The sequence below is a fragment of the Pan troglodytes genome, chromosome 11, assembly GCF_028858775.2.
Source record: "Pan troglodytes isolate AG18354 chromosome 11, NHGRI_mPanTro3-v2.0_pri, whole genome shotgun sequence".
Classification (NCBI taxonomy): domain Eukaryota; kingdom Metazoa; phylum Chordata; class Mammalia; order Primates; family Hominidae; genus Pan; species Pan troglodytes.
This window is the reverse complement of record NC_072409.2, coordinates 41274058-41300508: the sequence shown is the minus strand read 5'-3', so window position 1 is coordinate 41300508 and position 26451 is coordinate 41274058. Positions and strand designations below refer to the sequence as shown.

The window sequence follows — 26451 nt, the reverse complement described above, 5'->3', positions numbered from 1 at the left end:
TACAAACTACCATCAGAGAATACTACAAACACCTCTACGCAAATAAACTAGAAAATCTAGAAGAAATGGATATATTCCTCGACACATACACCCTCCCAAGACTAAACCAGTAAGAAGTTGAATCTCTGAATAGACCAATAACAGGCTCTGAAATTGTGGCAATAATCAATAGCTTACCAACCAAAAAGAGTCCAGGACCAGATGAATTCACAGCCAAATTCTACCAGAGGTACAAGGAGGAACTGGTACCATTCCTTCTGAAACTATTCCAGTCAATAGAAAAAGAGGGAATCCTCCCTAACTCATTTTATGAGGCCAGCATCATCCTGATACCAAAGCCAGGCAGAGACACAACCAAAAAAGAGAATTTTAGACCAATATCCTTGATGAACATTGATGCAAAAATCCTCAATAAAATACTGGCAAACCAAATCCAGCAGCACATCAAAAAGCTTATCCACCATGATCAAGTGGGCTTCATCCCTGGGATGCAAGGCTGGTTCAATATACGCAAATCAATAAATGTAATCCAGCATATAAACAGAACCAAAGACAAAAACCACATGATTATCTCAATAGATGCAGAAAAGGCCTTTGACAAAATTCAACAACCTTCATGCTAAAAACTCTCAATAAATAAGGTACTGATGGGACGTATCTCAAAATAATAAGAGCTATCTATGACAAACCCACAGCCAATATCATACTGAATGGGCAAAAACTGGAAGCATTCCCTTTGAAAACTGGCACAAGACAGGGATGACCTCTCTCACCACTCCTATTCAACATAGTGTTGGAAGTTCTGGCCAGGGCAATTAGGCAGGAGAAGGAAATAAAGGGTATTCAATTAGGAAAAGAGGAAGTCAAATTGTCCCTGTTTGCAGAGGACATGATTGTATATCTAGAAAACCCCATTGTCTCAGCCCAAAATCTCCTTAAGCTGATAAGCAACTTCAGCAAAGTCTCAGGATACAAAATCAATGTACAAAAATCACAAGCATTCTTATACACCAATAACAGACAAACAGAGAGCCAAATCATGAGTGAACTCCCATTCACAATTGCTTCAAAGAGAATAAAATACCTAGGAATCCAACTTACAAGGGATGTGAAGGACCTCTTCAAGGAGAACTACAAACCACTGCTCAAGGAAATAAAAGAGGATACAAACAAATGGAAGAACATTCCATGCTCATGGGTAGGAAGAATCAATATCGTGAAAATGGCCATACTGCCCAAGGTAATTTATAGATTCAATGCCATCCCCATCAAGCTACAAATGACTTTCTTCACAGAATTGGAAAAAACTATTTTAAAGTTCACATGGAACCAAAAAAGAGCCCGCATCACCAAGTCAATCCTAAGCCAAAAGAACAAAGCTGGAGGCATCATGCTACCTGACTTCAAACTATACTACAAGGCTACAGTAACCAAAACAGCATGGTACTGGTACCAAAACAGAGATATAGATCAATGGAACAGAACAGAGCCCTCAGAAATAATGCCGCATATCTACAACTATCTAATCTTTGACAAACCTGAGAAAAACAAGCAATGGGGAAAGGATTCCCTATTTAATGAATGGTGCTGGGAAAACTGGCTAGCCATATGTAGAAAGCTGAAACTGGATCCCTTCCTTATACCTTATACAAAAATCAATTCAAGATGGATTAAAGACTTAAATGTTAGACCTGAAACCATAAAAACCCTAGAAGAAAACCTAGGCATTACCATTCAGGACATAGGCATGGGCAAGGATTTCATGTCTAAAACACCAAAAGCAATGGCAACAAAAGCCAAAATTGACAAATGGGATCTAATTAAACTAAAGAGCTTCTACACAGCAAAAGAAACTACCATCAGAGTGAATAGGCAACCTGCAAAATGGGAGAAAATTTTCGCAACCTACTCATCTGACAAAGGGCTAATATCTAGAATCTACAGTGAACTCAAACAAATTTACAAGAAAAAAACAAACAACCCCATCAAAAAGTGGGCGAAGGACATGAACAGACACTTCTCAAAAGAAGACATTTATGCAGCCAAAAAACACATGAAAAAATGCTCATCATCACTGGCCATCAGAGAAATGCAAATCAAAACTACAATGAGATACCATCTCATACCAGTTAGACTGGCAATCATTAAAAAGTCAGGAAACAACAGGTGCTGTAGAGGATGTGGAGAAATAGGAACACTTTTACACTGTTGGTGGGACGGTAAACTAGTTCAACCATTGTGGAAGTCAGAATGGCGATTCCTCAGGGATCTAGAACTAGAAATACCATTTGATCCAGCCATCCCATTACTGGGTATATACCCAAAGGATTATAAATCATGCTGCTATAAAGACACATGCACACGTATGTTTATTGTGGCACTATTCACAATAGCAAAGACTTGGAACCAACCCAAATGTCCAACAATGATAGACTGGATTAAGAAAATGTGGCACATATACACCATGGAATACTATGCAGCCATAAAAATGATGAGTTCATGTCCTTTGTAGGGACGTGGATGAAATTGGAAATCATCATTCTCAGTAAACTATCGCAAGGGCAAAAAACCAAACGCTGCATGTTCTCACTCATAGGTGGGAATTGAACAATGAGAACACATGGACACAGGAAGGGGAACATCACACACCAGGGCCTGTTGTGGTGGGGGGAGGGGGGAGGGATAGCATTAGGAGATATACTAATGCTAAATGACCAGTTAATGGGTGCAGTACACCAGCATGGCACATGTATACATATGTTAACTAACTTGCACATTGTGCACAAGTACCCTAAAACTTAAAGTATAATAATAATAAAATAAAATTCATTTTAATTCTATGTATTTAAATCAAATGTATTTCATGCTGAAAGAGTTGGCTACTATGTACCTTCATTAAAGACGTCCTGTTTAGTCTGTCACAGATGTCAATCAGGCATCTTCTCCCCAGCAAGAGAGTGACCACTTCCACATGGCCATGGGCACAGGCCAAATGTAGAACAGTCCTAAGTGAGCGAGAGGAGTTTTCAGGAAATGTAGTGCAGTATCTCAAAACCTACAATGGTTCATGTAATTGTATACATTGAATGGCATGTTATTCCTCTGCCTTCAAAACAAACAATTTTCTTTTGAAGAAAGTACAATATTTATTAGCTCTTACTGCTCCCTACCTTAATGAAACAGCAGCCTATTTGGATAGAATAAGCTTGGTGTTTGGATTCAGTTCAACTAGGGTTTGAGTTCCACTTTGAACTCGGTCACATACCAGCTATTGCTTAGCCTTTCTGTGCCTGAATTTCCTCATTAATAAAGATGACAAAGCAGCTAGCTCACAAGACACCAGTGTGATGCTTAAATGAGACTCTATGTAAAGCATTTAGAACCACTTCCAGAACAAGCAACAACTCAATAATTGTTAGATTTTTGTTTGTTGAGACAGTCTTGCTCTGTTGCCCAGGCTGGAGTGCAATGGTGTATTTATGCCTCACTGCAGCCTGGAACTCGCAGGCTCAAGCAATCCTCCTGCCCAGCCTCCTGAGTAGCTGGGACTACAGGAGAGCACCAGCATGATCAGCTAATTTTAAAAATTTTTTTGTAGAGTAGGAATGTCACTTTGTTGCCCAGGCTGGTCTCAAACTCCTAGCATGGTGGGAACTTCCCACCTCAGCTTTCCAAAGTTCTGGAATAACAGCTGTGAGCCACGCACTCAGCCAGATGTTATAATTATTACTATTACTACTCCTTAACAAAAACATTTTAATTAAGTAAAATGATACAATTATTGCTATTTTGCAGGATGATTTAAAGATTAGGTCACATTTCAGAATATCTGATATTGGAACAGTATTTATAATTCATAATTTTTTATAACTATAATTGGTAGCATTTAAAAATCATCTTCTTAATATAGAAAACAGTAGGGTATCACACAATCCATGAGGCCTTACAGTAAGTAGAATACTGTATACACAGCAGGTCTAGGGCAGTTCTAGGCACCTAATTGACACTTAAATACATTTTAATTCCTAAAAGTACCATGAGGAAAGAGCACTGAAATAACAACATATTTTTAAAACAAATTACTTCTTACTCTGATTTTTAAAAATGTGAAGCTGTCCGGGTGCGGTGGCTCATGCCTGTAATCCCAGCACTTTGGGAGGCCAAGGTGGGTGGATCTGTAGGTCAGGAGTTCAAGACCAGCCTGGCTAACATGGTGAAACCCCGTCTCTACTAAAACTACAAAAATTAGCTGGGCGTGGTAGCAAGCACCTGTAATCCCAGCTACTCAGGAGGCTGAGGCAGGATAATCACTTGAACCTTGGCAGCAGAGGTTGCAGTGAGCTGAGATCACGCCACTGCACTCGAGCCTAGGCAACAGAATAAGACTCTGTCTCAAACAAAAGAAAACAAAACAAAAAAACCGTGAAGCTAAAGGAAACTCATGATTGAGATGAACAGGTATGGCTCATTTTAGTGAACACTTAGATTTACAGAATACATGCAAATCAGACTTTCCAATGATTAATATTAGTATTTAAGACTGATAAATTTTCAAAAGGGCAGTTAAAGCTTATCTCTTATTGTTTTCTACCTTCAGAAATGCTTTTGCTTGAAAGGTGGGAGGAAAAGCTTCAATAAGATTAAGTCCTACTATTCCCATTTTAAATCTCTCATCTTGCTGAGGCAGAACAGGTAAACAAAGTTTTTAAGTATGGAAGGGTCCTGGGAGATAGTGCAAAAAGTCTGCTACATAACATATTCAGGTTATGTTTGATGAATAAATGGATTGATAGAATAGAGTTGGGGAGCTCAATATTTTTAAATACAACTTCTGTAAACCAATATTTTTGTGATAGTAATAATATTTGCTATTTGTTATTTTTATAAGACTGCAACTATAATGAAATTATTAATCTATCATTGTTTGCCTATATGTAATGAATCTATACATAAGAAAAACATATACACATAATAAAGTATATACATAAAATCTGCAAGCAGATAAAAAGATTCCCTTTTTACTTCTGAAGAAGCTAAAAGTTCAAACAAGATAACAACCCTCACAATAATAATGATAAAAAATAGTGAGAAATTATTTTTATCTATACAAGATTCACATTTCTCTCTTCCCAAAATTTATTCCATTAATAATATATTTTTACTAGAAATTTTATAAATGCTCACTTCAGAAATCAAACGTAAGAAAAAGGAACAAAAAACTTTAAAATACAAATGCTCAGAAGTTACAAATTTTATCCTATTTTGTACATAGTTTTGCCTAACACCAGACCATAGTATGTTTGTGTGTACGTGCAAGCAAACTGATTTCTTTTTCCTCACTGGCTGTAACAAAATGCATTTTCACACATCAACATACTTCTCTACCTATTGCCACCTTCAATGGCCACATATCCATTCTATGGGTTCTTGTTAACATAAATGCTGGGGAAAAAAGTGCATGTATCTCTATTTTCTGAAGGTATTTTATTACAATGGAATTGATGGGTAAAGGGCATATACATTTTTAAAATGTGGTAATTATCTCCAAATTATCCACTTGAAAAGTCATCAGCAAGTTAAACTTGAAGCAGCAGTGTAAGTGCCACTGCTCTTTATTCTTACAAACACTGTGGATGGAAAACAGTCTCATTCCTCTTTTAACTTAAATTCTCTTATGAGAAACACTAAGGAATTTTTCCTATGTACATAAGTAACTTGTGGATCTGCAAAAAGTACTTTGCTCACTTTTAGAGTTCTTTTCTTTTGGATTTGATTGGAAAGAATTCCCTGTAAAATAAAGTTGTGCTTTTTATCTGTATATATATATAACTGATATATATAACATTATATTAGTAATACATACAATTTGTTATACATATAATCAGTAATATATATATTATATATAATAAAGAATAAATTCCCTGTAGGATGAAGATACACTTTTCATCTGAATACATATTTTTATATATTAGTAAAAATATATATGGTAAATATTTTTCAGGTGTGTTATCTGTCAGGCCTCTGAGCCTAAGCCAAGCCATCGCATCCTCTGTGACTTGCACGTATACGCCCAGATGGCCTGAAGTAACTGAAGAATCACAAAAAAAGTGAATATGCCTTGCCCCACCTTAACTGATGACATTCCACCACAAAAGAAGTGTAAATGGCCGGTCCTTGCCTTAACTGATGACATTACCTTGTGAAAGTCCTTTTCCTGGCTCAAAAAGCACCCCTACTGAGCACCTTGCAACCCCTACTCCTGCCCACTGAGCACCTTGCGACCCCAACTCCCACCCGCCAGAGAACAAACCCCCTTTGACTGTAATTTTCCTTTATCTACCTAAATCTTACAAAACGGCCCCACCTTTATCTCCCTTGGCTGAATCTCTTTTCGGACTCAGCCCACCTGCACCCAGGTGAAATAAACAGCCATGTTGCTCACACAAAGCCTGTTTGGTGGTCTCTTCACACGGACACGCATGAAATTTGGTGCCGTGACTCGGATCGGGGGACCTCCCTTGGCAGATCAATCCCCTGTCCTCCTGCTCTTTGCTCCGTGAGAAAGATCCACCTACGACCTCGGGTCCTCAGACCGACCAGCCCAAGAAACATCTCACCAATTTCAAATCCGGTAAGCGGCCTCTTTTTACTCTCTTCTCCAACCTCCCTCACTATCCCTCAACCTCTTTCTCCTTTCAATCTTGGTGCCACACTTCAATCTCTCCCTTCTCTTAATTTCAATTCCTTTCATTTTCTGGTAGAGACAAAAGAGACATGTTTTATCCGTGAACCCAAAACTCCGGCGCCGGTCATGGACTAGGAAGGCAGCCTTCCCTTGGTGTTTAATCATTGCAGAGACGCCTCTCTGATTATACACTCACGTTTCAAGGGTGTCAGACCACGTAGGGACGCCTGCCTTGGTCCTTCACCCTTAGTGGCAAGGGCAAGTACCCCTCAACCCCTTCCCCTTCACCCTCAGCGGCAAGTCCCGCTTTCCTGGGGCAGGGGCAAGTACCCCCAACCCCTTCTCCCTCACCCTTAGCAGCAAGTCCTGCTTTCCTGGGGCAGGGGCAAGTACCCCTCAACCCCTTCTCCTTCACCCTTAGCAGCAAGTCCCGCTTTCCTAGGAGGCAAGAACCCCCCAATTACTTATTTCCGCACCCCAACCTCTTATCTCTGTGCTTCAATCCCTTATTTCCGCACCCTGACCTCTTATCTCTGTGCCCCAATCCCTTATTTCTGTGCCCCAACCCCTTCTCTGCTTTTCTGGAGGGCAAGAACCCCCCAACCCTTTTCCGTGTCTCTACTCTTTTCTCTATGCTTGCCTCCTTCACTAAAGGTAAGCTTCCACCTTCCATTCCTCCTTCTTCTCCCTTAGCCTGTGTTCTCAAAAACTTAAAACCTCTTCAACTCACACCTGACCTAAAACCTAAATGCCTTATTTTCTTCTGCAATGCCGCTTGACCCCAATACAAACTCGACAGTAGTTCCAAATAGCCAGAAAATGGCACTTTGAATTTTTCCATCCTGCAAGATCTAAATAATTCTTGTCATAAAATAGGCAAACGGTCTGAGGTGCCTGACGTCCAGGCATTCTTTTACACATCAGTCCCATCCTAGTCTCTGTGCCCAGTGCAACTCGTCCCAAATCTTCCTTCTTTCCCTCCCGCCTGTCCCCTCAGTACCAACCCCAAGTGTTGCTGAGTCTTTCTAATCTTCCTTTTCTACAGACCCATCTGACCTCTCCCTTCCTCCCCAGGCTGCTCCTCGCCAGGCCGAGCTAGGTCCCAATTCTTCCTCAGCCTCTGCTCCTCCACCCTATAATCTTTTTATCACCTCCCCTCCTCACACCTGGTCCGACTTACAGTTTCGTTCCGTGACTAGCCCTCCCCCACCTGCCCAGCAATTTACTCTTAAAATGGTGGCTGGAGCCAAAGGCATAGTCAAGGTTAATGCTCCTTTTTCTTTATCCCAAATCAGATAGTGTTTAGGCTCTTTTTCATCAAATATAAAAATCCAGCCCAGTTCATGACTTATAATCTTTTTATCACCTCCCCTCCTCACACCTGGTCCGGCTTACAGTTTCGTTCCATGACAAGCCCTCCCCCTCCTGCCCAGCAATTTACTCTTAAAAAGGTGGCTGGAGCTAAAGGCATAGTCAAGGTTAATGCTCCTTTTTCTTTATCCCAAATCAGATAGCGTTTAGGCTCTTTTTCATCAAATATAAAAATCCAGCCCAGTTCATGACTTGTTTGGCAGCAACCCTGAGACACTTTACAGCCCTAGACCCTAAAAGGTCAAAAGGCCGTCTTATTCTCAATATACATTTTATTACCCAATCTGCTCCCGACATTAAATAAAACTCCAAAAATTAAATTCCGGCCCTCAAACCCCACAACAGGATTTAATTAACCTCGCCTTCAAGGTGTACCATAATAGAAAAAAGTTGCAATTCCTTGCCTCCACTGTGAGACAAACCCCAGCCACATCTCCAGCACACAAGAACTTCCAAACGCCTGAACTGTAGCAGCCAGGCGTTCCTCCAGAACCTCCTCCCACAGGAGCCTGCTACACATGCTGGAAATCTGGCCACTGGGCCAAGGAATGCCCGCAGCCCAGGATTCCTCCTAAGCCATGTCCCATCTGTGTGGGACCCCACTGAAAATCGGACTGTTCAACTCACCTGGCAGCCACTCCCAGAGCTCCTGGAACTCTGGCCCAAGGCTCTCTGACTGACTCCTTCTTGGCTTACTGGCTGAAGACTGACGCTGCCTGATTGCCTCAGAAGCCCCGTAGACCATCACGGACGCCGAGCTTTAGGTAACTCACAGTGGAGGGTAAGTCCGTCCCCTTCTTAATCAATACGGAGGCTACCCACTCCACATTACCTTCTTTTCAAGGGTCTGTTTCCCTTGCCTCCATAACTGTTGTGGGTATTGACAGCCAGGCTTCTAAACCTCTTAAGACTCCCCAACTCTGGTGCCAACTTAGACAATACTCCTTTAAGCACTCCTTTTTAGTTATCCCCACCTGCCCAGTTCCCTTATTAGGCTGAGACACTTTAACTAAATTATCTGCTTCCCTGACTATTCCTGGACTACAGCTATATCTCATTGCTGCCCTTCTTCCCAATCCAAAGCCTCCTTTGAGTCCTCCTCTTGTATCCCCCCACCTTAACCCACAAGTATAAGATACCTCTACTCCCTCCTTGGCGACCGATCATGCACCCCTTACCATCTCATTAAAACCTAATCACCCTTACCCCACTCAACGCCAATATCCCATCCCGCAGCACACTTTAAAAAGATTAAAGCCTGTTATCACTCGCCTGCTACAGCATGGCCTTTTAAAGCCTAAAAACTCTCCTTACAATTCCCCCATTTTACCTGTCCTAAAACCAGACAAGCCTTACAAGTTAGTTCAGGATCTGCGCCTTATCAACCAAATTGTTTTGCCTATCCACCCCGTGGTGCCAAACCCATATACTCTCCTATCCTCAATACCTGCCTCTACAACCCATTATTCTGTTCTAGATCTTAAACATGCTTTCTTTACTATTCCTTTGCACCCTTAATCCCAGCCTCTCTTCGCTTTCACTTGGACTGACCCTGACACCCATCAAGCTCAGCAAATTACCTAGGCTGTACTGCCGCAAAGCTTCACAGACAGCCCCCATTACTTCAATCAAGCCCAAATTTCTTCCTCAACTGTTACCTATCTCGGCATAATTCTCATAAAAACACACGTGCTCTCCCTGCCAATCGTGTCCGACTGATCTCTCAAACCCAAGCACCTTCTACAAAACAACTCCTTTCCTTCCTAGGCATGGTTAGCGCGGTCAGAATTTTTACACAAGAGCCAAGACCACACCCTGTAGCCTTTCTGTCCAAACAACTTGACCTTACTGTTTTAGCCTAGCCCTCATGTCTGCGTGAAGTGGCTACCGCTGCTTTAATACTTTTAGAGGCCCTCAAAATAAGTAGAGGCCTTTCCTACAGGGTCTGAGAAGGCCACCACAGTCATTTCTTCCGTTCTGTCAGACATAATTCCTCAGTTTAGCCTTCCCACCTCAATACAGTCTGATAACAGACGAGCCTTTATTAGTCAAATCAGCCAAGCAGTTTTTCAGGCTCTTAGTATTCAGTGAAACCTTTATATCCCTTATGGTCCTCCATCTTCAAGAAAAGTAAAATGGACTAAAGGTTTTTTAAAAACACACCTCACCAAGCTCAGCCACCAACTTAAAAAGGACTTTTTAATACTTTTACCACTTTCCCTTCTCAGAATTCAGGCCTGTCCTCGGAATGCTACAGGGTACGGCCCATTTGAGCTCCTATATAGACGCTCCTTTTTATTAGGCCCCAGTCTCATTCCAGACACCAGACCAACTTAGACTGTGCCCCCAAAAAAACTTGTCATCCTTACTATCTTCTGTCTAGTCATACTCCTATTCACCGTTCTCAACTACTCATACATGCCCTGCTCTTGTTTACACTGCCGGTTTACACTGTTTTTCCAAGCCATCACAGCTTATATCTCCTGGTGCTATCCCCAAACTGCCACTCTTAACTCTTGAAGTAAATAAATAATCTTTGCTGGCAGGACTATGCTGAATCTCCTTAGGCACTCTCTAATCAGATATCCTGAGTCGTCCCAATTCTTAGACCTTTTATACCTGTTTTTCTCCTTCTGTTATTCCATTTAGTTTCTCAATTCATCCAAAACCGTATCCAGGCCATCACCAATCATTCTATACGACAAATGTTTCTTCTAACATCCCCACAATATCACCCCTTACCACAAGACCTCCCTTCAGCTTAATCTCTCCCACTCTAGGTTCCCACGCCGCCCCTAATCCCGCTTGAAGCAGCCCTGAGAAACATCGCCCATTCTCTCTCCATACCACCCCCCAAAAAATTTTCGCCGCCCCAACACTTCAACACTATTTTGTTTTATTTTTCTTATTAATATAAGAAGGCAGGAATGTCAGGCCTCTGAGCCCAAGCCAAGCCATCGCATCCCCTGTGACTTGCAGGTATATGCCCAGATGGCCTGAAGTAACTGAAGAAACACAAAAGAAGTGAATATGCTTTGCCCCACCTTAACTGATGACATTCCACCACAAAAGAAGTGTAAATGGCCGGTCCTTGCCTTAACTGATGACATTACCTTTTCCCGGCTCATCCTGGCTCAAAAAGCACCCCCACTGAGCACCTTGCGACCCCCACTCCTGCCCACTGAGCACCTTGCGACCCCCACTCCTACCCACCAGAAAACAAACCTCCTTTGACTGTAATTTTCCTTTACCTACCCAAATCCTATAAAACGACCCCACCCTTATCTCCCTTGGCTGACTCTCTTTTCGGACTCAGCCCACCTGCACCCAGGTGAAATAAACAGCCATGTTGCTCACACAAAGCCTGTTTGGTGGTCTCTTCACACGGACGCACATGAAATTATCTTTTGTTAATTTTTTTCTGATACACAGGGGATTTTAATTTTAGTTTGCTAAATCAATCTTCAGAATGCCTGCTTGTAAGGTCATTCTTAGGAAGGCCTCTTTTAACGTAAAATGTATCTGTATAAATAAGTCTTTGTGTTTTCTTCTGGTACTTTTCTCATTTTGCATATGTAAAAATTTCAGTCGGAATTTCATTGGGAACTCATTTTTGCGACATAAAATTTCATTAGTTTTCTTCACATAGCAGGCATTTTATTAATAACTCATCCTTTCCTACTCATCTGAAATGTTACTATTATTAATCCCTGTGTATATATCTTACATATATTTCAGTGTTTTTGGATTTCCTATTCTGTTCCATTTATTTATATGTGTTTTTAGCTGTTAGTAAATAATTGTGAGAATTAATAGCACATTTTGATATCTAGAAGAGCAAGTCTTTTTTCACTCCATTATAAAAATTTTTAAATGTCATCACAATGGTAAGATAGACAGCAAGTGTCATGCAAAAATGATAAAACCTTGATATTTTCATTCGGTTTATGTAAAACTGATAAACATATTAAGAGCTCACATTTTGAGAAAACTGAGTCTTCTCATTCAAGGAACCCACCTCCCACTTCCAAGTGTCCCTCTAAGAAGCCCCAGTAAAGAACCTATCTACCTAGGTGGATTCGGATGTAAAACCCACACAGGGTTTAATCTGAGAACTCTTCGCCTACTGAAAATGGCTCATGGTATTTTTGACATGGGAATGAGTTCTCATTAGGCACCTCCCCATCATGTATATGGCTCCATGTTTTAAACATGGATATACTTAACTTTGAAAGTTAAATCACGCAAATTATCCACCAAGCGCTACAGGCGGGAAATTGCCAGGGATGGAAAGCAGCTGAGGCTCCATTTGGCTCCGCGGCTCGAGGGCCCGGCGACCTCCAAGGCCCCCGCCTCAGGCGCTGCGGGGAAACCGGGCCTGGGGGCCCCCTCCCACCGCGGGCTGAGCCCCCGCTACCTGTCCTTTCTGTCGCGGGCGTCCAAGTCCCGGAACCTGCGAGTCAGGCAGCGCTCCACCTCCGCGGCGTCGCCCTTGATGGCCACCATGTGGATCTTCCGCAGTTCCCAGTCCCCGATGTGGTACCCCCGACCCGCGTACTCTTGGTCCATGGAGTTCAGGAGCGCCTGGCCCAGGCGTCTCCCGAAACTGAAGAGTTTCCTCATGGTGGCGACTTCTCAGACGCCCACCACCCGCTCCTGAGCCGCCGCGGCTCCTCGTGGCCTTTCCACCCCGACCAAGCTCCAAATCCGCGATTCCCCTCCCCACCCCGCTATCCACCCCTAAATCCAAGATCCACCACCAAACCAGCAATCCACCCCCAAACCCAAGATCCACCCCCAACCCCGCGATGCAGCTCAGAATCCGCGATCCAGCCCGGTCCACCACAGCCTTCAGCAGCGACACTCGCAGCCTCCGACCTCTCAAACCGAGTGAGCTTAACTAAGCCGTTACTCGCGCGCCAGCAGTTGGGTGCTCCGACCTCTCAGACCGCCTGAGCCCAGCAAAGCGGTTAGGCGCGCGCCTGCAGCTCGGCGCTAGCCCAGACTCCGGAAGCCGCTCTCAAGCTCGCGTGGACGGCAGAGGGCGGCTGCAGCTCGGGCGCAGGCGCCGCTGGCTTGCGGGTTCTCCTGGGCTCGCGCAGGACGTCCCGGAATCGCAGGCGCGCATCCCTTCCCGCCTGAGGGCCCGCCTGGCCGTGACTCCCGCTCCTCTCCTCCTCCGAAGAGAGATGGGGCCGCTGGCAGGGGCTCTCCGCAGCCACCGGGGATGGGGCTGAGGGTCGGTTCCTGCCCCGGTGCAGCCGCCGCGGGCAGACCGCCTGGCTTGGCCGCAGCCACAGCGACATCTAGCCCCGGTTCTGCGAGGCTGGGCGCGCCAGCCAGCTTGGGAGTTGCCTGGCGCCTGTAGCTGGGCGCCCAGGTGGTGGAGCATGGCCTGAGCGGCCTCTGGATCGCGAGTGCCCCTGGCCTGAGAGCCCGCCAGACCCTGCCCCTACCCGGCTCCTCCTCTGCCAAAGCTCGAGACCTCTAGCCAGGGGCCCTCTGCAGCCACCGGGGATGGGGCTGAGGGCCGGTTCCCGCCCCTGTGCAGCTGCTGCAGGACAGACCGCCTGGCTTGGCCGCAGCCACAGGGACATCTGGCCCTGGTTCTGAGATGTGGGGAGTGAGGGCGGGCTCGAGAGTTGCCTGGAGGCTGCTGCCTGCACACAGAAGGCGGCTGCAGCTTGGGTGCCCAGGCGGGCTGGAGGTGCATGGCCTGGTCGGCCTCGGGATCGCCAGCGCGCCCAGCCTGAGGGCCCCCAGGTCGTGCCTCCCGCCCACTCCTCCACCTGAGGGGGATTGGGGCCGCTGGCATGGGCACTCGGCAGTCACCCCGTGTGGGGTTGAGCGGCGGGTTCTCGGTTCTGCCCCTGTGCAGCCGCCGCCGGGCAGAATGCTGGCTTGGCTGCAGCCACTGGGACACCTGGCCCTGGTTCTGCGATGCTGGGAGCGCGAGTGGGCTCGGAGGTTGCCAGGCAGCTGCTGCCTGCACACAGAGGGCGACTGCAGCTTGGGCGCCCAGGCGGCGGAGCATGGTCTGGGTGGCCTCTGGAATGCGTGCGCGCCAGACCTGAGGGCCCTCCTGCTGGTGCCACCTGACCCGGTCTTCCTCTGCTGGAGCCTGGAGCTGCTGGAATGGCCACTCTGCAGTCACAGGGGATAGAGTTAAGTTTTCTTATCCCAGGCATGCACACAAAAAGGTAACTATTCTGTGAGGTAATTAACATGTTAATTGACTTCATTTTGGTAATCATTTCAGAATGTGCATATAAACGCATCACATGTACAATTTTCTCTATTACACCTCAGTAAAGCTGAAATAATTAACAGGATCGAAAGGATAAACCCACAGTTCTATAGTAACAGTTGGACACTTCAATACCTCATTTTAATTAATGGATAGAAAAACCAGACAGAAGCTTTATGAGAAATACAAGACTTAAACAACAGTATAAACCATTGAGAGCTAATATACATATACAGAACAGTCCATCCAACAACAGCAGAACATACATTCTTTTCAAGTGTATATGGAACTTTCTCTAGGATAGGCCATATCTTCGTCCACAAAATATGTCCTAATCATTTTTAAAAGTTTGAAATCATACAAAATATAATTTACAACCACAATGGAAGAAACAACAGATAAATAAGTGAAAACTGGAAAATTCACAAAAATGTGAAAATTAAACAATACAGTCTTAAACTACCAGTGAGTGAAAAAATAAATCACAAGCAAAATTATAAAATATCTTGAGACAAATTAAAATAAAAACAAAACATACCAAAACTTATTGAATGCAGTGAAAGTAGAGTTCAAGGGAAAATGTATGGATATAAACAACTACATTTAAGAAAAAATCTCAAATCAATATCCTCATTCTATACCTAAAGGCAGTGGAAGAAAACAAAAAAAAGACTAAATCCAAAGCTAGCAGAAGGAAAGAAATAATAAAGAGCATAATTAGAGCATAAATCAATAAAATAGAATGTTGGAGAGCAGTAGAATAAATAAACATAGATTCTTTGAAAGATCAAGCCTTTCACTATATTGACTGAGCAAAAGATGGAAGACTAATTACTAAAATAATAAATGAAAGCAGAGCCATTACTACCAACTTTACAGAAATACAAAAGGATTACAGGAGTATACTGTGAACAACTGTCTAACAACAAATTAGGTGCCCTGGATGAAATGGACGAATTGCTAGAAAGACACAAACTACTAAAGTGGTTCAAGAAGAAAGAGAAAATCTGAATAGACCTATAACCTAAGAGATTGAATTAGTAATCGAAAGCGATTAACAAAGAAACATTTATGACCAAATAGCTGCATTAACTGGTGAGTCAACCTAACATTTAAAGAAGAATTAATACTATTTCTTCTCAAAGTCTTCTGACAAAATATGTGAAGAAGGAATACTTGCTAATTCATTTTTTGATAATAGCATTATCCTTATACCAAAGCCAAGGAGAGCACAAAAAAGAGAACTACAGCACAATATCCCTTATGAATATATAAGCAAAAATCTCTGCAAAATACTAGCAATACTACCAAAATACTAGCAGCAATACTGTATAATCAAAGGATTGTAAACTATCACCCTGTGAGATTTATCCCCAAAATGCAAGGGTGGCTCAACATATAAAAAATCAATCAGTGTAATGTACTGTAACAGTAAAATGAATACGCACGTGATTATTTCAATTGATGAAGAAAAAACATTGATGAAATACAATACCCTTCTATAATAAAAATACTCAATGAACTAGGCATAGAAGGGAACTTCTGCAACCTGACAATGGGATGTGTAAAAAACCAACAGTTAATATCATGATCAATGATGAAACACTGAAAGCTGTTTTCCTAACACCTAGAACAAGACAAGGATGGTGCATTTGCCACTTGTATTCAACATAGCATTGGCAGTTCTACCCAGAGCAATCAGGCAAGACAAAGAAATAAAAGGCATCTAAATTAGAAATAAAAAATAGAAGTAAAATTATATCTACACATGATCTTATGTGTATAAAGCTCCAAACAAAACACAAAACCGATTATAACTAATAAAAGAGGCAGGATGCAAAACAAACATATGCAAATGAGCTATATTTCTGTATAGTTATAAAGAACTATGAAAACATTTTAAAAATTCCATTTATAATAGCATCAAAGAATAAGTTATTCAGGCATAAATCTAATCATGGTGGTATACACAAAACTGTGCTGAAAAAAACTAAAGAGAGTGGAAATAACTGGAAAGACATTCTGTGTTCACGGGTTGTAAGACAACATTGTTAAGATGACAATACCATCTAAAGTAATCTACAGATTCAATGCAATACCATCAAAATCCCAAAGGCATCTTTGCAGAAACAAAGAAACTCATTCTAAAATTCATACAAAAATTCAAAGGATCTGACAGACAAAAACAGTCTTGAAAAAGAATATTGGAAAACTCACATTTTTCAGTTTCACAACCTACTACAAATCTACAGTAATCAAGAGAGTGTGGTACTGGCATAAGACCAATAGACTTTTAGACCAATAGAATAGAATAGATTTGAGATCCTACAAATTAGTCCTCACATATATGGTCAATGACCGTTCAACAAGGTGGCCAAGTCTAGTCAAGGGAGGAAAGAACAGTCTCTTCAACAGCTGGATGTCAGTGCACAAGAGAGAAGTTAGACCCCTACCTTGCAGTATATACAAAAATTAATTCTAAATTAATAAAAGACTTAAATGTAAGGACTAAAAATATGTAACTCTTAGAAGAAAACACAAGGTAAACCTTTATGACCTTTGAGTTTTAAGTGTATTTTGAAGTATGACAGAAAAGCACAGATAACAAAAGAAAATACTCGTAAATTAGATTTAATCAAAATAAAAAACCTTTATGCATCAAAGGATACCATCAAGGGACTGAAAAGACAACCCATAGTATGTGAGAAAATATGTATCTGATAAAATCAAAGTGTGTATCTGATAAAAGCTTAATATCCCACAACTCAACAACAGAATTTCTAACATCCCAATTAAAAAATAGGCAAAGGACTTGAATAGACATTTCTCCAAAGAAGATACATAAATGTCTAAGAAGGACAAGAAAAGATGCTAAACACCATTATTCATTAATAAAATGCAAGACAAAATCAAAATGAGATGCCACTTTGCATCCACTAGTAAGGCTTTCATAACAACGACACAGAAAATAAATGTTGCTAAGGAGGTGGAGAAATTGGAGCCCTCGTGAACTGACTACTAGGAATAGAAAATGATGCACTTGCTGTGGAAAACAATTTGGTGGTTCCTCACAGAATCACACAGAGAACCAGAAATTCCACTCCTAGGTATTATTCACACATACAAAAATTGACAGCAGGGTCTGGAACAGATATTTTTACACCCAAGTTAATTGCAGCATTATTCGTTATAGCCAAAAGGCAGAGACAACCCGTGTCCATCAACAAATGAATGGATACACAAATATGATACATAAATAATAGAATATTATTCAGCCATTAAAGAGGATGAAGTTCTGATACATGCAACATGGGTGAAACTTGGAAATATGATGCTGAGTGAAGTAAGCCAGACACGAAAGGACAGATGTTGTATGATTCCACTGATATGAAATATCTAGAATAGGCAAATTTGTGAAAATAGAATGAAGATTAGTGTTTCCCAGAGACTGGGGAGAGGTAGCAATGCTGGGTTATTGTTTAATGGGTACTTTATTTCTGTTTGTGATAGAAATGAAGATGCTGGTTGTACAAAACTGGGAATGTACTTAATGCTACTGAATTATATACTTAAAGTTAAAATTTTAACACAATTTAAAAATTTAAATATAGATCTGAGAATTCCTATATCCATTTTTATTTGAAAGTTATTTGCTCAATTGCCAAATATTAAGGTTTTTCTGAATATATTTTTGTTATTGACTTAATTTAGTCCTATTTTGCTCAGAGTACAAACTGTCTATGATTTAAATCCTTTTATATTTATTGAGAATTATTTTATGGTCTAGTATTTAATCTATCTTGATTAATGTTCCACATGCACTTGAAAAGTAGATCTGATGATTGTCACCTTTACTCTGTTGATATCTGTTTCACACATTTTGAAGTTTCACTAGGTTCACCCATTTAAGATTGTTAATTTTATGAACTGGCCTATTTTGATTATGACTCGACACCTTTATCTTTGGCAGTACTCCTGTTCTGAAGACCACTTTATCTAATATTAATATGGGCATACCAACTCTTTTAGGATTAGTATTTGCATGGCACATTTACATCTATACTTTTGCCTAAATGTTGTGTCTGTATCTAAAATGTGGTTCTTGTGAGCAGCATAGTGTTGGGTCTTGTTTATTTATTTATTGTTTAATCTCATCTGAAAATCTGAACTTTGAAATTGAGATATCCAGTCCTTCTATATTTATGTATTAGAAACAGGGTCTGGCTCGGTCACACAGGCTGGGCTGCAGTGGCATGATCATAGCTCATTGTAACCTTGAACTCCTAGGGTCAAAGGATCCTCTCACCTCAGCCTCCTGAGTAGCTAGGATTGCAGGGATATGGCATTGTGCCTGGCTAATTTTTTATTATTTAAATTTTTCTTTTTTTGCAGACACAGGATCTCACTATGTTGCCAGGGCTGGTCTCAGACTCCTGGTCTCAAGTCATCTTCCCACCTCAGCTCCCAGAGTGCTGGGGTTACAGGCATGAGCTATGAAGGCTGGGCCCTTTTATATTTAATGTAATCGTTGAAATGACTAGATTTAAGTGTACCCTGTTGCTATTTGTTTTCTGTCTCTGTTTCTTTTTTTCTCGATTCTTCCTTTAGTGTGATTATTTTTTAGTCTTCTGTTTTCTCTCTTCTGCTGGCTTTTTAGCTATATCTGTTTGTTTCAATTTTTTAAATTGTTAGCTGAAAGATTACAATACGTAGGCCAGGCGTGGTGGCTCACACCTGTAATCCCAGCACTTTGGGAGGCTGAGGACTGCAGATCACGAGTCCCAAAGTTCAAGACCAGCCTGGCCAATATGGTGAAACCCTGTCTCTACTAAAAATACAAACCAATCCAGGCGTGGTGGCATGCTCGTGTAATCCCAGCTACTTGGGAGGCTGAGGCATGAGAATCGCTTGAACCCAGGAGGTGGAGATTGCAGTGAGCCGAGATCACACCACTGCACTCCAGCCTGGGTGACAGAGTGAGACTCCGCCTCAAAAAAAAAAAATTACAGTATGTATCTTTATCACAGTCTACCTTGAGTTTATATATATATATATATATAATTTTTTTTTTTTGAGACGGAGTCTCGCTCTGTTGCCCAGGCTGGAGTGCAGTGGCACAATCTTGGCTCACTGCAAGCTCTACCTCCTGGGTTCGCACCATTCTCCTGCCTCAGCCTCCCAAATAGCTGGGACTACAGGTGCCCACCACCACGCCCGGCTAATTTTTTGTGTTTTTAGTAGAGACGGGGGTTTCACCATGTTAGCCAGGATGGTCTCGATCTCCTGACCTCGTGATCCACCCATCTCGGCCTCCCAAAGTGCTGGGATCAGAGACGTGAGCCACCGCGCCCGGCCTGAATTAATATTTTAACACTTTTGTTAAAGATAAGAGCCTTAAAATGGTATAATTCCAATTACTCTCCTTTGTCCTTTATGTTAGTTTTGTCACTTATTTTTTTTTCTGCATGTTTGTTGTGAGTTATCAGGAATTAGTGTTGGATTTTGCCAAAATTCTTTTATGTCTTTTGACATGATTCTATTGATTTTCTACTTTATTTATTTATATGAGGTACTATGTTCATTGTGTTTTAGATAGTAAACCAAATTTGCATTACTAGTATTAATTCCAGAGACATGTAGTGTATGATCATCTTACATACTGTTGGATGTAATTTGCTTCCAGGTTGTTAAACACATTTGCAGGTAAACTTATGAGAGACATTGTTTGGCACTTTCCTTTTCTTCTGATGTCTCCATCCTGCTTTGGTATCAAGCTAATATTGGCTTTCTAAAATGTTTTGGCATATCTTCTCTTCTGTATTTGCTGGAAATGTTTGTGTATGACTGATATATTTTCTTCCTTAAATGTTAGATGGAATTCATGGGTTAAGGCTTCTAGCACTACACTCTTCTTCAGAGGGAATATGTTTAATTACTAATTCAATTTTTTTTTACTTTATATACATCTATGAAGATTTTCTATTTGTTCTTTAGTCAATTTTGCTACTTAATGTCTTTGTCGGAATTTGCTTATTTCATTTATGTTGCTAAACTTGTTGACATTAGTTGTTCATCATAATACCTTAAATTCTTTTAAAATTTCTGTTGAATCTGTTGTGAGGTTCTATCTTTCATTCTTTTTTTTTTTTTTTCTCAGACAGAGTCTCGCTCTTGTCACCCAGGCTGGATCCAGCATCCTGCTACTGGATACGTAGATAAAAGAGAAGTATTACATCTTTGAGATATGGAATCAACCTAAGTGCTACTCTAAGCATACAAGTGCAGGTATCTTTTTTATATAGTATTTCTCCTTTATGTATATATCCAGTAGCAGGATTGCTGTATTCCATATCTTTATGATAGCTAAGATATGAAATCAATCTAAGTGTCCATCAATAGATGATTGGCTAAAGAAAATGTGGTATGCATACAATGGAATACTGTTCAGCCATAAAAACAATAAAATCCACAGTAGTCTCATGTAACAAATCTGCACATGTATCCCTATGTCTAAAATAAACTTCAAAATTTTAAAAAGAATGAAATCATGTCTTTTGCAGCAACATGGATGGAAATGAAGTTCATTATCTTAAGTAAAATAACAGAAACAGAAAGTCAAATACTGCATGTTCTCACTTATAAATAGGAGCTAAATAACACATACTCATGGACACAGAGAGTGGAATAATAGTCATTGGAGACTCAGAAGGGTGTGTGAGTGAGAGGGGTGAGGGTTGAGCAATTTCGTAGTGGATATAATGTGCACTCTTCAGGGAATGTTTACACTACAAGTCCAGACTTCACCACTACCCAGTATGTCCATGTAACAAAACTACACTTGTACCCCTTAAATTTATACAAATACAAATTAAAACATGCATGAGAGAGGACCTTAATTTTTCTTTTCTCTTTCTCTCTTTCATTCTTCTTTTTGACAGAGTTTTGCTCTTGTCACCCAGGCTGGAGTGCAGTGGTGTGATCTCGGCTCACTACAACCTCTGCCTCCCAGATTCAAGCGATTCTCCTGCCTCAGCCTCGAGAGTAGCTGGGATTCCAGGCCTGTGCTGCCACTAGTAGAGACGGGGTTTTAACATGTTGGCCAGGCTGGTCTTGAACTCCTGACCTCAGATGATCTGCCTGCCTTGGCCTCCCAAAGTGCTGGGATTACAGGCATGAGCCACCGCGCCTGGCCAAAATCAGTTATCAACTAATTTTCAAACATGTAACTAGCAGGGGTCCCAGTAATGGGGGGACCATTATTGCATGCTTTGAAATTTGAGGGTCTCATTCTGCTGATTAATCTCTAGGCAGCAAAAAACAAAACAAAAAGCAGAACAAACCAAAAAAGTCTACGATGCCTATCAGGGAATGTTTAAGGTTTGTACCAGCGTTTTTTTTTTTACGGTGTGCTTGACACAGAATTTTGTTTTACTTGCTGGGCAGGCTGTGATCTAATTGCCTAGTTGTGACCAATTTTTCCCTAGATGCATAATTTTTTTTCTGAGACTGGCAGACCACTAGGGGTCACCTTGCCAGCCTGTGTACCAGTTAATTAATCCTTACCCAAGAGACTTTTTCTTCCAAGACTTTTTCCTCCAAGACTGTCCTAATAGTTTATTAATTTTTTTTTTTTTTTTTTTTTTTTTAGACAGAATCTTGCTCTGTTGCTCAGGCTGCAGTGCAATGGCACAATCTCGGCTTACTGCAACCTCTGCCTCCCAGATTCAAGCAATTCTCCTGCCTCAGCCTCCTGAGGAGCTGGGACTACAGGCGTGCCCACCATGCCCAACTAATTTTTGTATTTTTTCTAGAGAAGGGGTTTTGCCATGTTGGCCAGACTGGTCTGGAACTCCTGACCTCAGGTGTTCCACCTGCCTCGGCCTTCCAAAGTGCTGTAAGTGCAGGCATGAGCCACCACACCTGGCCCCTAATGGCTTTGAAAGGGTTGACTCAAGCCCGCCTTTATAGAAAGTAGATTTTGCTCTCAAGAAACATTTAGGGCCAGGCGCAGTGGCTCATGCATGTAATTTGGGAGGCTGAGGCAGTAGAATCCACTAAGGCTGGGAGATCAGGACTGGCCTGGGCTATATAGTGAGACCCTGTCTCTACAGAATACAAAAAAACAAAAAATTAGCTGGGTGTGCTGGCATGTGCCTGTAGTCCCAGCTGCTGGGGAGGCTGTGGCAAGAGGATCACTTGAGCCCAGGAGGCTGAGGCTACAGTGAACTATGATTGCACCACTGCACTCTTGCTGGGGTGACAGAGCAAGACCCTGTCTAAAAATATGTATATATTTTACACTAGTTCCTTACTAATTTTTAAAATATGATTTTCTGCAGAATCCTGACAATGTCTTTTTTTAAATCTATGGACATGAACACATAACATTCTCACTGATTCTCTTAACATAATTAATTGTATTAATGGATTTCCAAGTGTTGACTCTCACTTGCATTTCTGGCACAAAAGGCAGTGGATTATGATGTAATGTTTCAATGTGCTGACACAATGGCTTCTAATATTTAAAAGTTTACATTTATATTCACATGTCCTATACTTTTGTAATACATGGCTCAAACCAGGGTAAGATCTCATATCACCTTTATGCACCCTTCCTGAAAACTATTGGGAAGATTGACTAAGACTTGAATAGTTTAGGTAGCGTCAGGTTATCAGTTAGTTTACTAGTAGAATTTCTCTCTGGATCATATGAACTTGGTGCTTCTGTGTATATAAGGGACTCTGATAAATGTCTCTGTTTCTTTTATAAATATTATACAATTTAGAATCTCTATTTCTCTAGGGGTAAATGTTAATAAAATATATATTTATAGAATATATAACATCTACATTTGATTGTTAATTTACATTGGAATGCCCAACATTGTTCCCATTTATTTTTCATATCAGTATTTGACTTCAAGTTGCTGTTTGCACTGTAATCTGTTCACATATCCTTCTCAAGTTCCTCGCATGATCCCATTTCTCTGTTCACAGTGAAATAATAGTTTGGCTCAGGAATCTGAGGATTAACAGAAAACTGGGTTTTCTGTAGGGGACCATCTCAGGAAAGCACAGACTCTAGTAAGACGCGTGTGCTCTGCTGCTAGCCCCTCAGTCTAGACTCACCCCTTCCTGCTCCCTCCCTAGGAGCCCCTTCCTGTTGCCTCCAGGGATTATGGAAAGCAAGAGCCTCTGCCAAACACTCTCATCTTGCTAGAGATGCCCACTAGAATGTGGGGAAAAGAAAGCGAGATCAGACTGTTACTGTGTCTATGTAGAAAGAAGTAGACATAAGAGACTCCATTTTGTTCTGTACTAAGAAAAATTCTTCTGCCTTGAGATGCTGTTAATCTGTAACCCTAGCCCCAACCCTGTGCTCGCAGAGACATGTGCTGTGTTGACTCAAGGTTTAATGGATTTAGGATTATGCAAGATGTGCTTTGTTAAACAAGTGCTTGAAGGCAGTATGCTTGTTAAAAGTCATCACCACTCTCTAATCTCAAGTACCCGGGAACATAATATACTGTGGAAGGCTGAAGGCCACAGGGACCTCTGCCTAGGAAAGCCAGGTATTGTCCAGGGTTTCTCCCCATGTGATAGCCTGAGATATGGCCTCATGGGAAGGGAAAGACCTGACCATCCCCCAGCCGACACCGGTAAAGGGTCTGTGCTGAGGAGGATTAGTGAAAGAGGAAGGCCTCTCTGCAGTTGATATAAGAGGAAAGCATCTGTCTCCTGCTTGTCCCTGGGCAATGGAATGTCTCCGTGTAAAACCCGATTGTATGTTCCACCTACTGAGATAGGAGAAAACCACCTTAGGGCTGGAGGTGAGACATGCTGGCAGCAATACTGCTCTTTAATGCACTGAGATGTTTGTGTATGTGCACATCAAAGCACAGCACCTTTTTTTAACCTTGTTTATGACACAGAGACCTTTGTTCATATGTTTTCCTGCTGACCCTCTCCCCACTATTACCCTATTGTCCTGCCACATCCCCCTCTCCGAGATGGTAGAGGTAATCATCGATAAATACTGAGGGAACTCAGAGACTGGTGCCAGGGCGGGTCCTCCATATGCTGAGCGCCGGTCCCCTGGGCCCACTTTTCTTTCTCTATACTTTGTCTCTGTGTCTCTTTCTTTTCTCAGTTTCTCATTCCACCTGATGAGAAACACCCACAGGTGTGGAGGGGCTGGCCCCCTTCATAGAAAATTGTACTTGTTTTTGGTAATTGGTAACTGGGACAAAGTTTCTTGAAATATCTTTAGCTCCCCAAATGTGCACTGTCATTGTTGCCGCAGGTGAAATGCTCATTGCAGTGCTGCAAAAAGGTGAGGTCACAGGGCACAAACCCGTATCTGAGACCTGGATGCCTTCCTCCACGCACTCACCCACTGGCTGTCCTGAGCATCACCCTGTACCTATTGTCACAGCAACAAGGGAAAAATCAGGTGAGTATTTTCTATTTCAGTCTAGAAGGCATAGCCTGCAGGGGAAGGAAGTGTGCTGGGAGATGGAGCAGGGTCTTTTGTCTGGAAAACGGAATTCTGGGATAGAAACTAAGTCGGTGCCAATGCAATGCAGGGAAGGGGAAATCATCACTGGGTCGTGGGCTGCACTCGTGGAGAAGGAATGGAGGTCAAGACCATAAACCAGCCCCTAACTGCTTCTCATTTAATGTAATCCTCACTGTTCATCATTGTTGGTTTGAATAAAGTCATGAAATCTTTTTTTTTTTTTTTTTTTTTTGAGACAGGGTCTCATTCTATTGCTCAGGCTGGAGTGAAGTGGTGCAATTGTGGCTCACTGCGGCCTCGAATACCTCAGCTCAAACGATCCTCCCACCTCAGCCTCCTGAGTAGCTGGGACCACAGGCATGTGCCACCACACTCAGCAAACTTAAAAAAAATTTTTGTAGAGACAAGCTCTCCCTATGTTGCTCAGGCTGGTCTCCTGGCCTCAAGCAATCCTCTTGCTTCAGCCTCCCAAAGTGTTGGGATTATAGGCGTGAGCCATCACATCCAGCCTATTTTTAAGTTCTCTAATATAATTTGGAAATTAATTTGCCCGCTGCCCTGTCTTATCTGCATGAACATTTCCAAGATTTGTAGAGGTGTTTCTATGACACCTCCATGCCTGTGATCATGTATAAGATGTAGCTGATTGAATTACCTTATTCTGTTCAGAAATAGTAAATATAGTGTTTTCACCAACTCTGTGCATAGAATATACCAAATGGAGACCATAAGTGTGTCATGACAGAAAAAAATCTATTGTCTCTTTATTATGGTGAGACTCTTTTCCCTCATTAAATCAGCAAAGAAAAGTAACTGAATTTAGCTTTTTGTGTTAGAAAAAAACATTATGCTCCTCAGCAGTTTTCAGAATTGCATTATTTTTTATCTTTCCTCTTGTTTAAAAATGTTTTCATGTCATCCCCAGGCTCAGTGCTCATTTTGGGTCAATGTATAATCATTACCTCCAGTTTTTCTTGTGCATAATGGACTTGAGTTTTAATATACTGAACTGTTCTGACATTGAAATACTATATTTCATATTTTCACATTCTCCAGTCCTCACTTTTTTTTTCTACACTCATGGTAATTTAGTTTCTCCTCTGCAATGTTTTCCCTCCTACTCGTTTTCCTTCTCCCTTGCTTAGCACACGGTCATTCCATTATGCCCTCCTTCTTGGTTAAGATGGAAAAGAACCTCCTCTTTTAATTCCATTTGTGCATTTAAGAAATTCCATTTGGTTGTATATAATTATTCTTCTAAGATTATGCTAAGATCAGACTATCTATATTTTACTTGGATCTCTGATCACTATAGATGATATTTGCCTATAAAACAAGTATTGGTGTTTTCAATCACAATCAAAAAGAAAAAACTCAAAACGATTCTTTTAAAAACTCACAAGAGGTACAAAAATATTTTTTAAATACATGGATTGTCTTAAAAATTATTTCTCTCTGTTGCTACGACAGCATAGTGGTCAAGTCCATTGTCAGCTTCTGACACTGCCTCTTACAAGGAGGTGACTTTGGAAATGTCATTCAGCCTTCCTGTGCCTGAGATCGCCTCACCTGTCAAATGGGAACAATAAAGCACTTCAAAGAATTGTTGTAAAAGTTCTATGTAAAACA

The 26451-nt window shown here is 41.6% G+C and overlaps 1 protein-coding gene and 1 long non-coding RNA gene across 2 annotated transcripts in view; one reads left to right on the top strand and one right to left on the bottom strand.

Annotated features, from left to right (window-relative positions):
* The window catches only part of LOC472988 (ankyrin repeat domain-containing protein 18B-like), a 77103-nt gene extending 64126 nt beyond the window's left edge, over positions 1–12977 (bottom strand). The window contains 2 exon segments of the mRNA XM_063788490.1: positions 2891–3005; positions 12474–12977. Of these exon segments, the coding sequence (XP_063644560.1) occupies positions 2891–3005; positions 12474–12679 (321 nt within the window). The 5' untranslated portion in view covers positions 12680–12977.
* A 42-nt stretch (positions 12978–13019) lies between these two features.
* LOC134807729 (uncharacterized) lies at positions 13020–26419 on the top strand. The gene is made up of 4 exons (XR_010148901.1): positions 13020–14256; positions 20461–20588; positions 24607–24756; positions 26293–26419. It is a non-coding gene; the product is annotated as an uncharacterized LOC134807729 (long non-coding RNA).
* The last annotated feature ends 32 nt before the right edge of the window (positions 26420–26451 follow it).